At 41.1% G+C, this 16048-nt stretch overlaps 2 protein-coding genes and 2 long non-coding RNA genes across 22 annotated transcripts in view; 1 reads left to right on the plus strand and 3 right to left on the minus strand.

The window, feature by feature from the left end:
• The window catches only part of LOC118768157, an 18925-nt gene extending 17990 nt beyond the window's left edge, over positions 1 to 935 (minus strand). Inside the window, exon 1 of the long non-coding RNA XR_005004015.1 lies at positions 825 to 935. This is a non-coding gene — a long non-coding RNA (uncharacterized LOC118768157). The remainder of the gene's footprint in view (positions 1 to 824) is intronic.
• The window catches only part of LOC115225116, a 384942-nt gene extending 383995 nt beyond the window's left edge, over positions 1 to 947 (plus strand). The window contains exon 10 of the mRNA XM_036514060.1: positions 816 to 947. Coding sequence (XP_036369953.1) covers positions 816 to 901 — 86 coding nt within the window. The 3' untranslated portion in view covers positions 902 to 947. The remainder of the gene's footprint in view (positions 1 to 815) is intronic.
• The window catches only part of LOC115225115, a 396737-nt gene that overhangs the window by 334314 nt on the left and 46375 nt on the right, over positions 1 to 16048 (minus strand). The gene's annotated exons all lie outside the window — the stretch shown is intronic.
• On the minus strand, positions 6809 to 10194 carry LOC118768156. Its single transcript, XR_005004014.1, has 2 exons — positions 10052 to 10194; positions 6809 to 7458 (listed from the first exon to the last, which is right to left on the minus strand). It is a non-coding gene; the product is annotated as an uncharacterized LOC118768156 (long non-coding RNA).

The following is a 16048-nucleotide window of genomic DNA, read 5'->3' on the forward strand; positions in this document are numbered from 1 at the left end:
TCTCTTTTTGCCGAACCGCTAAGTGACAGGGACATAAACACACCAGCATCGGTTGTCAAGCAATGCTAGGGGACAAACACAGACACGCATATATATATACATTTATACGACGGGCTTCTTTCAGTTTCCGCTACCAAATCCACTCACAAGGATTTGGTCGGCCCAGGGCTATAGTAAAAGACACTTGCCCAAGGTGCCACGCAGTGGGACTGAACCCAGAACCATGTGGTTGGTAAGCAAGCTACTTACCACACAGCCACTCCTGCACCTATACATATATATATATATATATATAATTATAGACGGGCTTCTTTCAGTTCCGTCTACCAAATCCACTCACAAGGCTTTGGTCGGTCCGAGGCTATAGTAAAAGACACTTGCCCAGGTGCCACGCATGGGACTGAACCCGGAACCATGTGGTTGGTAGTTAAGCTACTTACCACACGACCACTCCTGCACCTATATATATATATATATATATATATATATATATACGACGGGCTTCTTTCAGTTTCCGTCTACCAAATCCACTCACAAGGCCTTGGTTGGCTCGAGGCTATAGTAAAAGACACTTGCCCAAGGTGCCACGCAGTGGGACTGAACCCGGAACCATGTGGTTGGTAAACAAGCTACTTACCACACAGCCACTCCTGCGCCTATGGAATAGGTGAATTTTTCACCATGGAAACAAGGGCAGTCTTGAGCAAGTTGGTATGAAGAGTGTATATAAATGATATGTTTTATTGTTTATCTTTGTGTGTGATATGACACCATATCTGTGGCTTATGATGATATCACATTGATATCTTTTGCAGGTGGTGCACAAGGAACCAGCAGCCTCAGAACCAAGTCCATCCTCTTCATTGGGATGATAATTGCTGTCATCATTTATACATTTTAAGAAATACCAGTAATAATCTCAGGTGCTGGAAGGACACTTTTTTGATATTTAATCTTTTATTTTTAATCAGTTTCAGTCATTTTGCTGAGGCCATGCTAGAGCAATGGCTTGAAGGGTTTTTGAGGCCATGCTAGAGCAATGTCTTGAAGGGTTTTTAGTTGAATAAATTGAAACCTGAGCATTTTTTAAAGCCTAGTTATTCCATTGGTCTCATAGTCTAAATCACTTTGTGATAGGGACATAAACACACCAACACCAATTATTAAGCGATGATGGGGGACAAATACAGACGCACAACTTCTTTCAGCTTCCATCTATCAAATCCACTCAAAAGGTTTAGGTTGGCCCAAGGCTATCATAGAAGACACTTGCCCAAGGTGCCACAAAGTGGGACTGAACCCAGAACCATGTGGTTGGTAAGCAAGCTACTTACCACACAGCCATTACAATTATATTAACCTATTTCTTTATTACCCCACAAGGGGCTAAACAAGGACAGACATAGGCCCGACAAACAATGTGAGTTCATGGCTGCTTCCTGCACCAGTTTCGCATAGCCCCAGCCCATCCAAAGTACCTTTAATTGCAGAACGACCTGCTGTGCTTACCTTGGATCGCAGGGTGACCTGCTGTGCTTGAGGAGACCTGTTGAGTCAAGTACATCAACATCAAAATAAATATCAAATGGAAATTGTAGTTGTGATACCTGTGCCGGTGGCACATAAAAAGCACCATCCGAACGTGGCCGATGCCAGTGCCCGCCTTGACTGGCACCTGTGCCGGTCGCACGTAAAAAAAAACCCAACCGATCGTGGCCGCTGCCAGCTTTCTCTGGCACGTAAAAAGCACCAACCGATCGTGGCCGCTACCAGCCTCTCTGGCACGTAAACAGCACCAACCAACCATCGTGGCCGCTGCCAGCTTTTCTCTGGCACCTGTGCCGGTGGCACGTAAAAGCACCAACCGATCGTGGCCGCTGCCAGCTTTCTCTCACCTGTGCCGGTGCACGTAAAAAGCACCCACTACACTCACGGAGTGGTTGGTGTTAGGAAGGGCATCCAGCTTTAGAAACCCTGCCAGATCAGACTGGCCTGATGCAGCCTCCTGGCTTTCCAGATCCCCCTGTTGAACCGTCCAACCCATGCTAGCACAGAAAGCAGGCGTTAAACGACGATGATGATGATGATATATACTATTTTACTAGTATATAAAAGAAAGATATACAGGGTGTCCAAAAAGTCGGGTACATGGGCATTAACAACACTAACATTTAAAACAAGCAATTTTATATTTCGTTTTTGGATTGCAAGATTCTTTATATGAGTTCCTGTGTTGAAGCATATTTTGTTGTGCTGGGGGAGGCCATTCTCTTTTTGTGTCTTATTATTTAACACACTCACCAGTAAAATTTCCACTTTTTTCTTTTTTTATTTTCTAAAATTTTCGTTGCGTCTTGCAACCTTTTCAATAGAAAATAAAAATAAGAAATAAGAGGAAATTTATCATCATCATCATCTTCGTTTAGCGTCCGCTTTCCCTGCTAGCATGGGTGGACGGTTCAACTGGGGTCTGGGAAGCCAGAAGCCGCACCAGGCCCAGTCTGATCTGGCAATGTTTCTACGGCTGGATGCCCTTCCTAACGCAACCACTTCATGAGTGTAGTGGGTGCTTTTATGTGCCAGATGAGGCTGGCAACGGCCATGATTGGATGGTGGTTTTTTACGTGCCACTGGCACAGGTGGCAGGCGGGCTGGCAAACGGCCACGTCGGCATGGTGCATTTTATGTGCCACCAGCAAGGTGCCAGAACGAGCTGGCAATGGCCACTGTCGGATGGTGCTTTTTACATGCTACCAGCACAGGTGCCAGACGAGGCTGGCAACGGCCACGTCGGATGGTGCTTTTTACATGCCACCGGCACAGGTGCCAGACGAGCTGGCATGGCCACGATCGGATGGTGCATTTTACGTGCCACTGGCACGGAGGCCAGGCGAGGCTGGCAACGGCCACGATCGGATGTTAATAAATATTTTCAACATGATTTCCATCATCTTCAATACATAACTTGATGCCGCCTTGCAAAATTCAGGTGAACTCAAATCAGAATTGATATTTTCATCCAATTTATTAATCAAATCAAACCCATCGCACATCTGCATTCGTCTATCAGGGTCGTCTTCATTTAAGTGATGCAATATTTGTAGCTTGTATGGATGAAATTTTTTCCTCAACCAGCATTTAGAAAAGTAAAATATTTTTTTTAATTTCAACAAAAGCAAAACAGGAAAATTATTATTTCTTATATTTAATTATTTATGTTATTTTATTTAATCCATATACCCAGACTTTGTGGACACCCTGTATATAGATATCTATAAGGAAATAAGACAAGGTAGAAAATGCTAAAATAATTTTATCATGAAGAACATTTTAGTACCGGTTTCAGTCTTTGCAACTTTTTCAACTTAGAGTAAGTAAAAAAAAAAAAAAACAAATTATGAAAATTAAATGAAATGTTTTAAAAAAAAAAATTTTTCAGTTTTCAAATGCAAGGGACATTTTCCTTTTTTTCTGCCTGTCGGTCTTTCTTTTTTACTCTTGTGGTAGTTAGCAGCAGCTAGTTTGATATGAATTCCTGTCTTTGATTATAAAAGTAGCAGTAGTAGTAGTAGAGAAAGGAGGCCGCAGAGAAGAGGAAGAGTAATAACAGAATGCGGGAGCGGTATGAAGTAGTAGGATGTTAAACGGTCAAGTGCCCTAAAAGTGACCTGTTGTGGATGATAGTAGTAATTGGAATTGTTCTGAATAAATTCTTGAGGTATCTCTTTTGGAATGCATTGGTTTTAATATTTGTGTGAGTGTTATTCTAAGGCCGCGGTGTGAATATGCCATTTGTTGTGGATGCTTTCAAAAGGGGTTTGTATTTTGTGAAAGAGAATGACTCTTTACTATTTCATCGACTACAGGTTGTATCGTCCCTGAATTGATCGAGGGGAAAAATTCTGAATTTGGGTTATTGGTTTTTGGCGCAAATGTCGTTGTGTTTCGTGAATGCTAGTGCTGTTTTTTGGAATTTTAATCTGGGATCTGTGCAGAGCCATCCTTTGACGTAGAAGTTTTTTGTTTGGCTTATGTATTGCTCTCGACACTAAAAGCAGGTTAATACATATATCAGGTTCTCCAAAGTATATGTAAAGTTGGCTTTCCACTGAAAGTTGTCTCTGTTAGAAAGAGAGCTCTGATCCCTCAATTACACTGACACATGAATCACTGTGCGGTTTCCACATTTTTTTACTGATGGCTTGAGTGTTGTTGTTGAGTGTATTCGGGCTTGTGTGTGCTTGGAGATTAAATTCATGTGTATGTATGTATGTATATATACTCTTTTACTGTTTCAGTCATTTGACTGCGGCCATGCTGGGCACCACCTTTAGACGAGCAAATCGACCCCGGGACTTATTCTTTGTAAGCCCAGTACTTATTCTATCGGTCTCTTTTGCCGAACCGTAAAGCTAAGTGTCGGGGACGTAAACACAGCAGCATCGGTTGTCAAGCGATGGTGGGGGGACAAACACAGACACAAACATATACACACACATACATGTATATATATATATATATATACGACAGAGATATATATATATACCATATATATGAGAGTTAGAAGGTGGGAAGCCATTGCTGTATATCTATCTATCTATAAATCCGTCGTGGCATTGCCAGTGTCGCCTGGCCCCCATGCCGGTGGCACATAAAAAGCACCATACGTTCGTGGCCATTGCCAGCGCCGCCCCGACTGGCCTCCGTGCCGGTGGCACGTAAAAGCCCATCCGTTTGTGTCCGTTGCCAGCCTCGCCTGCCCCTGTCCAGTGGCACATAAAAGTACCATCCGTTTGTGGCCATTTGCCAGCTCCGTCTGGCACCTTTGCGGGTGGCACGTAAAAAGCACCCACTACACTCGCGGAGTGGTTGGCGTTAGGAAGGGCATCCAGCCGTAGAAACACTGCCAGATCAGACTGGGCCTGGCGCGCCTTCTGGCTTCCAGACCCCAGTTGAACCGTCCAACCCTTGCCAGCATGGAAAACGGACGCTAAATGATGATGATGATGATGATATATATATATCTTGTACCGATGGCATGTAAAAAGCACCATCTGAACATGGCTGATGCAAGTACCCCCCCCGCCTTGACTGGCCCCCGTGCTGGTGGCACATAAAAAGCACCAACTGATCGTGGTCGTTGCCAGCCCTCCCTGGCCCCTGTACTGGTGGCACGTAAAAAGCACCCCTACACTCTTGGAGTGGTTGGCATTAGGAAGGGTATCCAGCTGTAGAAACACTGCCAGATCAGACAGGAGCCTGATGCAGCCTCCTTGCTTCCCACATCCCAGTCGAACTTTCCCATCCATGCTAGCATGGAAAATGACATTAAATGATGATGATGATGATATCTCTCTGTAAATAGATATATAGATAGATATATGACAGGTTTCTTTCAATTTCCATCTACAAAATCTAATCACATGGATTGGGTAGCCTTAAGCTCTAGGAGATCATATGAATGCTTGCGTGATTAGTTAAGCCTGCTTGTAATGAGAGCAAATGATTTGGCCACATTTGCAATGATATGGCTTCTCTCTTGTTTGAAAACATTTGAGACTAGTCAAAGAGCTAATTTTGGAAAATGGTTCATCACAAGAATTACAGTGATATAATTTCTGTATGAAAGTGTTTGTGCCTAGTCAAAAGATTATGTTGAGAAAATGATTTACCACAGATATCACAATGATACGGCTTCTCTCCTGTATGAATACGTTCATGTTTAGTCAAGTCCCCACTTTGAGAGAAAGATCTACCACAGATATCACAATGATAAGGCTTCTCTCCTGTATGTGTACATTTGTGCCTGGTCAATAGATTATTTTGAGAAAATGATTTACCACAGATATCACAAGGATATGGCTTTTCTCCTGTATGAATGCGTTTGTGAAGAATCAAGTTACCAGTTCCAGAGAAGGATTTACCACAGATACCACAATGATATGGTTTCTCTCCTGTATGAATGCGTTTGTGAGTAGTTACGTTACTAATTTCAGAGAATGATTTACCACAGATATCACAATGATATGGCTTGTCACCTGTATGAATGCGTTTGTGACGAGTCAAGGCATTATTTTGAGAGAATGATTTACCACAGATATCACAATGATATGGCTTCTCTCCTGTATGAACACGCTTGTGCTTAGTTAAGTTAGCAGTTTCAGAGAAGGATTTACCACAGATATCACACTGATACACCTTCTCTTTGGTATGAACACACTTGTTCTTAGTTAAGTTAGCAGTTTCATGGAAGGTTTTATCACAGATATCACAAGGATATGGCTTCTCTCCTGTGTGAATGCGTTTGTGCTTATTTAAGTTACTAGTTTCAGAGAATGATTTACCACAGATATCACACTGATATGGCTTCTCTCCTGTATGAACACGCTTATGTTTAGTCAAGTTACCATTTTCAGCAAAGGATTTACCACAGATATCACACTGATATGGATTCTCTCCTGTATGAACACGTTTGTGATTAGTCAAGGCATTATTTTTAGAGAATGATTTACCACAGATATCACAATGATATGGTTTCTCTCCTGTATGTGTACGTTTGTGACCAGTCAAGTGATAATTTCGAGAGAAAGATTTACCACAGATTTCACAGTGATATGGCTTCACGCCTGAATGAATGCGTTTGTGAACTGTTAAGTTATGTCCATAAGAGAACGATTTACCACAGATATCGCAATGATATGACTTTTCTCCTGTATGAACACATTGGTGGATGACTAAGTTATCTTTCCGCGAGAATGATCTACTACAAGTATCACAGTTATATGATATTTTGCCTTTTTCATTCTTCTCCTCATCAGAAAAATCAATTTCTTCAGACTCTCTTTTACATTCAACTTCACTCCGATATAATTCATTTTCCATAATTTTCCTTTCTCTCGTCATAGAACACAAATGTTTTCCTTCTTCTCGTATATTACTCTTAACAAATATTTCTACTGATATATCTCCATCAAAAGTGTTCCTTGTTAATATCTGAAGATGCTGCAAACTGCCTTCTTAATTACTTGAACTCATTAACATTCAGATTACTCTGTCAAATGTAATGATTATTTATTCAAATTCTTCTGAATTAATCATTTATTATCTTATTGCTTTAAGATTTCAACGATGTGATTCTTTATGTTTATAAGACATTGCATGGTGAGTGTAAGAGGCCAGATATGGGCAGTTTTAACATAAAATAGCTTGAACGTGTGGGACTGATATGCACAGATGAAATGGTGAAGGATTAATTAATATGCAAATATAATTTTCTGTGTATTCCAGACAATAAAGAAGAGAAATTTTGCTACATATATGTCAGAGTTCAGAAGATATATTTTGCAGTAATTCAGTATATATTTATAGAAACAGGGTTATACGTGTTATGAGTAAGACGTTCAATACTAATGATGTAGTTTATATAAAAATCCTGTGATGCTGAGGTCATCTGATAATCTGAAACGAAAGAGAAACAACAGTGTAAAACATACAAGATAATTAGGAATTAGAGAGATTAAAACAGTGAAAGTTTTACTACATTTTTATATAGACATGGCTGTAGAAGTGCAGGGATGGTTGTGTGGTAAGAAGTTGGCTTCCCACCACATGGTCCTGGGTTCAGTCCCAGAGTGGCCAAACAAGCTTTGGGAGAGGATGTGGTAGATGGAAACTCAAAGAAGGCGACGAGCTTGCTGAAGCGCTAGCACGCCGGGCGAAATGCTTAGCGGTATTTCGTCTCCCACCATGTTATATATACATATATATATATATGACTTGTGGCCATTTGCCAGCCACGTCTGGCACGTAAAAACCACCCACTACACTCACGGAGTGGTTGGCATTAGGAAAGGCATCCAGCCGTAGAAACATTGCCAGATCAGACTGGGTCTGGTGCAACCTTCTGGTTTCCCAGACCCCAGTTGCACCGTCCAACCCATGCCAGCATGGAAAACGGACGTTAAACGATGATGATGATGATGATGATGATGATGATGACTGGATTCTTTCAGTCTCCATCTACCAAATCCACTCACGAGGCTTTGGTCGGCCCGAGGCTATAGTAGAAGACACTTGCCCAAGGTGCCACGCAGTGGGACTGAACACGGAACCATGTGGTTGGTAAGCAAGCTACTTACCACACAGCCACTCCTGCACCTATATATATATATATATGACGGGCTTCTTTCAGTTTCCGTCTACCAAATCCACTCACAAGGCTTTGGTCGGCCCGAGGCTATAGTAGAAGACACTTGCCCAAGGTGCCACGCAGTGGGACTGAACCCGGAACCATGTGGTTGGTAAGCAAGCTACTTACCACACAGCCACTCCTACGCCTAATAATAATTGTATTTCATTACTCTTTTACTTGTTTCAGTCATTTTGACTGCGGCCATGCTGGAGCACCGCCTTTAATCGAGCAACTCAACCCCAGGACTTATTCTTTTAGTAAGCCCAGTACTTATTCTATCGGTCTCTTTTGCCGAACCGCTAAGTGACAGGGATGTAAACACACCAGCGTCGGTTGTCAAGCAATGCTAGGGGTACAAACACAGACACACAAACGCACACATACATACATATATATATATACACATGTACGACAGGCTTCTTTCAGTTTCCGTTTACCAAATCCACTCACAAGGCATTGGTCGGCCCGGGGCTATAGCAGAAGACACTGCCCAAGATGCCACGCAGTGGGACTGAACCCGGAACCTTGTGGTTGGTAAGCAAGCTACTTACCACACAGCCACTCCTACACCTATATATATATATACATACGACAGGCTTCTTTTCAGTTTCCGTCTACCAAATCCACTCACAAGGCTTTGGTCGGTCCGAGGCTATAGCAGAAGACACTTGCCCAAGATGTCACGCAGTGGGACTGAACCCGGAACCTTGTGGTTGGTAAACAAGCTACTTACCACACAGCCACTCCTGCACCTATTCTTCCTTTTTTATTTAATACCGGTTCCAGTCACTGGACTCTGGCTTTGCTGAGGTGTTATCGTGAAACGGTTTAGTCAAACAAATTTACTCCAGTACTTTATTTTTCACAAGCCTGGTACTTATTCCTTTTTGTTTTTTTTTTGCTGAACTGTTAAGTTACAAGAACGTAAACAAACCAACAATGGTTTTTATTGGTGGTGGTGGACAAACACAAAGGCACACACACATCTTTAAATATAAAGCTGAAGTTGTCTGTGTGTGTGGCAGGTTTTGCAGCCTTCAACTAACACTATCTCCTCCGAGACCCCTGCGACGCAAGTTGACCAAAATTGAGAGTATGATAGAAGAAGGCTTGCTCTTCGTTCCGTAGAAGAAAAAATCCAAATCGGACCATGTTAACACCAAAAATTATTTATATCAAAAAGGTGCTATTTTTCTATGAAAAGCCCTATTTTTTACTATTTATAAAGCTGAAGTTTTCTGTCTGTGTGTGGCCCGTTTGGTAGCCTTCAACTATCACTATCTCCTCTTCTGAGACCCTGTGACGCAAGTTGACCAAAATTGAGAGTATGATAGAAGAAGGCTTGCTCTTCATTCCGTAGAAGAAAAAATTCAAATCGGACCATGTTAACACCAAAAATTATTTGTATCAAAAAGGTGCTTTTTTCTCTATGAAAATCCCTATTTTTTACGGTTTTTTGACTGCTGTGTCGCCACTTTTCGGTGTATTTCAACCAGAAAAATGTTCACTTAAAGAGAATAACAAGCTACATAATGCAAAATTTTTACTTTTTAAAAATTCCAATTCTAAAGGGTCGAAATAAACCCGAGCATCGCCGGACGATACTGCTAGTAACTTATTAAGTTTAACCCCTATTAAACCAATGAAAAGAATTTTTTCAAATTGTCTTCGCCTAAATTTGCATTTTAGCACCAAAAGAAAAATCTACACAGAACAACACCAGTTGATTTCAAAACATCTTCTACAAAACTTTCTTAGTACAAAATCTTGAATTTCCTAAGATTTCTGATTATAAGAGGTTTGTACAGAGAGAAGACGAACTTCAATATAAAAATAAGATGAAATTATTACTTTACTCACAATTTAATCTCAATCGTTATCTTCGAAAGAGTCCTTTCCCCGGCGATTTTGATACAAAAAGTAGAAATTCATCCAGAAAAGTCGCTAATTACAGAAAAGAGATCAAACAAAGAATTAACACCAGAAACAACAGTGATCCAATTATAATGGGGAATTTATAAAATATGCATTGGTTTTGCTTTTCAAACACCGAAACGAAATTGTATTATTGTACCAGAATTAACGGTAATTATTTAGGCCAAGCAAATGTTTCTCCTGTTCTGAGTTCAAATCCTACCGATGTCAATTTTGCCTTTCATTACTTCGGAAGCAATAAAGTCAAAATTCCAGAGGTAGTTACTAATCTACCCCCACCACCGTTATTAGGCCTCTTAATAACTTTGCCCCTAACGGATAAATATTTTCTACTCTAGGCACAAGGCCCGAAATTTTGGGGAGGGAGGGGCCCCAGTCGGTTACATCGACCATAGTGCGTAACTGGTACTTGATTTATTAACCCCGAAAGGATGAAAGGCAAAGTCGACCTCGGCGGAATTTGAACTCAGAACGTAGCGGCAGACGAAATACCTATTTCTTTATTACCCACAAGGGGCTAAACACAGAGGGGACAAACAAGACAGACAAACGGATTGAGTCGATTACTCCGACCCCAGTGCGTAACTGGTACTTAATTATATATATATATAATTACAAAGGGTAAAATTAATTAATTAAGATGTAATCAATAATTTCACCAAGTTGAATTCGGCATGAAAAAAGGACCATTTCATGGTAAACTTAAGTAATGCTTAATAATTAGGGTTCAGCAAATTATTAATAATAATTATTATTAATAATTAGGGCTGCTATTTCTAAACTTCGGCATGTGGTAAAGCAAATCTTTGCTGAACCCTAATTATTAAGTATACACACACACACACACACACACCATATATATATATATATATATATATATATATATATATATATATACTTTATTTAAAGCAGCAGAAAATTCAACAAAACCTGTTACTCTGAGTTTCCCGTTGCCGTTCATCGGACAGTTTTTTGCTATATATATTATATATATATATATATATATATATATATATTATATATATGTGTGTGTGTGTGTGTGTATGTATATATATATAATATATGTGTGTGTGTGTGTGTATATATAATATATATATATATATATGTGTGTGTGTGTATATATATATATATATATATATATATATATATATATATATATAACGTACGTTCTCAAATAACCTTTGCATTTGATTTTTTAATGTCTCTACCCCCCATACTTTCGTGAGTTGAATTGAGCAAACACTATATGAGAGAGGTTTTCTTTAAGTATTAGAAATAGTTTTATAAATGTTTTTTAGCTGCTATTTCTAATGAGTTCAGTATGCGGCAAAGTAATTTATTTTACTAAGCCCTTTTATATAATGTAATAATTTGAATTCGCCTTAAATGGTCCCTTTGCATACTGAACACTTGGTGAAATTGATTAATTAATTAATTTTACCCTCAATTGTTGAAATTATATATATATATATATATACACACACAAGCACATATATATATATATACACACATATATAAGATCTTTTCCGCGCTAGCTAGTCATGACTAGTTGATCCTTATTTTGTGTTTTTGTGTTTTATTTACTTTGTTTAACAAAAATTATTCATTTTGTGTCTTATTTACTTTGCTAGGTAGCCGTTGTAGGATCGACAAATGACGACTAGCAAGTGCGCGCACCGGGACCACAGTTCGCTAGTAGTATTGTGTGGTGGTCGTGGTTGGATCGGACGGAAGCCTTTCCTTACAAGTTTGCTGTCATATTAATATGATACGTGGCACACCCCTCCTACCTTTCACTATATTAGTTATTAGGATCTTTTCTATTTTGAGGCCAGTTTTTTCAAATTTTTCCTACTGAACCAAACAATTTGAAACTTCGTATACTGGTAGAATGTGTCAAAAGTAAACTTAATTGTAAACCAGAATGAAACGGAATTGTAACTTCTAAGTTTAACGTTGTTTAATAATTAGAATTTTAACCAATGATATTCCGTCATTCGGCTTTATTTTATTTACTCCGTCTCGACCACCAATTTCGTGACGTATTAACATCTTAAATGTAAACAAGTCAGCCACCTTAATAAGCCACATGTATTAAATTGAAAATGTTTCCATTCTGTATGTCTGCATGTATGTGTGTGTGTATGTATGTGTAAGTATGTGTGTGTGTGTATGTATGTGTAAGTATGTGTGTGTGTGTATGTATGTGTAAGTATGTGTGTGTGTGTATGTATGTGTAAGTATGTGTGTGTGTGTATGTATGTGTAAGTATGTGTGTGTGTGTATGTATGTGTAAGTATGTGTGTGTGTGTATGTATGTGTGTGTGTGTGTGTATGTATGTATAGCCGATTCATCGTAATCGTAATTACGATGAATTGGCCATACATACATAGATACATACACACATACTTACACATACATACACACACACACATACATATACACATACACCGAGTAAAAAATTTCAGTTATCTCTCTCTTTCACACATTACTCTCTCTCTGTCTCTTCACACACACTAACAGAAGCACTTCACTTACACAACATACTGTCTCCCACACCCCATCAAACACACATACACACACACACACACACATGTACATCAATGCTTCCCCTAGACGGTAACTTCAAAGACAAACTTCCCTCGTCATAAAATCGCTTCCTCTTAGTCTCTTTCGCTCTTATTACTTATGTAAAAAATAAAAGTTTTTTACGGAAATCGACGGAATCTGAGCTACGACAATACGAAACTTCGCCGAAATGTAATATTAAAAAGCAAAGAGCTGGCAGAAACGTTAGCACGCCGGGCGAATGCGTAGCCATATTTCGTCTGCCGTTACGTTCTGAGTTCAAATTCCGCCGAGGTCGATTTTGCCTATCATCACACACACACACCACACACCACACACACACACACCACACACACACACCACACACACACACACACACACACACCACACACACACACACACACACACACATAGCAGAAAAGAAGTTTGCCAATGTCCAGCGACGTGAGGACCAAAGAACTGAGGTATTTCGTATTGCTAGACAGTGTGTCAGAGAAAATAGTGATGTTACAGGGGAGAAATGTGTCCGCATGGATGATGGGGCACTTGCTTTTATTGTTGGTGAAAAGAAAGAGGCTTGGAGAAGCCATTATGAAAGACTGTTGAATGTGGAGAATGAATGGGAGGAGGAGAGCCTGCCAAATGTTGACCCAGTTGAGGGACCAGCTATCCAAATAGACAGCTCCCTTGTAGTTAAGGCAATTAAGGATATGAAACCAGGTAAAGCCCCCGGCCCATCATGAATCACTGCTGAGATGCTTAAAACAGCTGGTTATGCGAGCTATGGCCTAGTCACCCGCATTGTTAACCAGGTAGTTCATAATGGAGTCATACCCAATGACTGGCGTAGCAGCACCATAGTCAACTGCTACAAGGGTAAGGGTGATGCTCTAGATAGAAATAACTACAGGGGTATTAAACTGTTGGATCAGGTGATGAAGGCCACAGAGAGGGTCATAACCCATCTCATTAGGGAGAGAATTTGCTTAGATGAGATGCAGTTCGGTTTTGTGTCGGGTAGAAGCACCACTGATGCTAGATTCCTGGTCCGACAACTGCTGGAGAAATACCTAGCTAAAGATAAACCCCTCTACATAGCTTTTGTGGACTTGGAGAAAGCCTTTGACAGGGTTCCCGATCCCTTATCTGGTGGTCGATGCGGAAACTGTTGATTCACGAATGGCTAATAAGGGCTGTACAGGCTCTATACAGAGAGGCTGTCAGCAAGGTTAGGATTGGCAACGAATATAGTGAAGAATTCCGGGTAGAAGTAGGTGTACACCAGGGCTCAGCCCTCAGTCCCCTTTTATTCATCATAGTCATCCAGGCAATAACAGAGGAATTCAAAACAGGTTGCCCCTGGGAGCTCCTCTATGCTGATGACCTGGCCCTCATAGCAGAATCGCTACCGGAACTAAAAAAGAAATTTCGGGTGTGGAAACAAGGGTTGGAATCAAAGGGCCTTAGAGTAAATGTAGCGAAGAACAAAGTTATAGTATGCAGAAAGGCGAACTCAGCACACAACACCCCATCGGGCAGGTGGCCCTGCTCGAGCTGTAGGAAAGGTGTAGGTAGAAACTCCATAAGATGCACCCAATGTAAGCTATGGACGCACAAGAGGTGCAGCAACATTAAAGGGAAATTAACAGATAAGATAGCTTTCATGTGCGGCAGATGCACAGGGACAATAGACACCACAGACACTCAGAAAACAGATTCCATCACACTCCAGGGAGAGAAACTAGAAGTAGTTGATAGTTTCCGCTACCTGGTGACCAAGTTAGTAGTGGGGTGGATGCTCAGAGAGTGTCACCACTAGAACACGAATAGCCTGGGCAAAGTTTAGAAAGCTGCTACCCCTACTGGCGACAAAGGGTCTCTCACTCAGAGTGAAAGGTAGATTGTATGATGCATGTGTGCGAACTGCCATGCTTCACGGCAGTGAAACATGGGCCGTGACTGCAGAGGACATGCGTAGACTTGAAAGAAATGAAGCTAGCATGATCCGCTGGATGTGTAATGTCAGTGTGAATGCACGACAGAGTGTAAGCACCCTGAGAGAAATGCTAGGCATAAGAATCCGTGGCTTCCCTAAATCGCAACTCTGTGCCACGGGAGAGTTTTAGCATCCGCGATGATGGGCAGATCTGGACATTCGTCAAGTCTGGTGAGTCGTGGATAAGGGATGCCAGTTGGACTGAGCAGACTACACCACCACAACAACAACTGGCAATGCAAAAATCTTGGGGAAACTAACCAAGAACAATCAGCCATCCCCTGTATATCATCATCTGAAATCCAGATATAAACTGCTGTCCTTGAATGCCCGTAGTTTATGCAACAAGGTGCATCTTTTTGTCTCCCACGTCAAAAGTATCAACCCAGATTTCATCACAGTCACGGAAACGTGGGCACACTCTGCACTCTGTGATGGAGTTTTCAGCATAGCCGGCTACAACCTGTTCCGCAAAGACCGCATTAATCGCCGTGGAGGGGGTGTGATGATTTATGTTCGATCAAGTCTTTCGGCAATCCCCTGTGATGATTTGAACCAATCTCAGCAGGAGGTATTTTTCTGCAATGTACACATGACCATGTCAACACTTCTGCTCGGAGTCATTTACCGTCCTCCAAATTATCGCCAAGACGCACAGCTTTTTGATCTCCTCAGGCGGCTGCCATGAAAACAGCCACATATGTGTATGTTGCGGGGGACTTCAATTTCCCTGAGATTGACTGGGAGGCCTTCCGTTGGCCGCAAAGTGCAGACGATTTTCTTGAACTGGTGCTGAATTCGAATTGGTCCCAAGTTGTTACCTCCCCCACAAGAGGTAACAACACTTTGGATCTGCTACTAACCGCTTCTCCTGAAACAATCATTAGTGTCGCTACCGAAGAACCTTTGGGTGACTCTGATCATTCCATGATCATGGCCGACTTGTCTCTGATTGGTTGTAACAAAAAACACAACCATCTTCAGATTGCCCGCTTTGACTGGAATAAAGCAAACTGGAGCTCTTATTGTACTGAGCTGCAACGCCCAAACTGGCACAAATTTTATGCCTCTGGAGATGTGGACACTATACTCCAGAACATTCTGAATTCAATATGGGCAGCATGTGCAGCATCAGTACCACGCAAGCACAAAAAACCACCCAATAGTGCAATTTGAGAGACTGCAGTCCGACTTGCCAGGAAAGAACGCCGTAATGCTGAACGGGAATACAAATTGCATAAATCAGAGAGCAACAGGAAAAAGCGCAATAGGTCAGCCAACCACCTCAAGCAGGTGACAAAAAAGGCAGTGCTTGAATTTGAACAACGCATTGCAGCTAACCCTGACAGCAAAGGGT

Source organism: Octopus sinensis, linkage group LG27 (assembly GCF_006345805.1).
Source record: "Octopus sinensis linkage group LG27, ASM634580v1, whole genome shotgun sequence".
Classification (NCBI taxonomy): domain Eukaryota; kingdom Metazoa; phylum Mollusca; class Cephalopoda; order Octopoda; family Octopodidae; genus Octopus; species Octopus sinensis.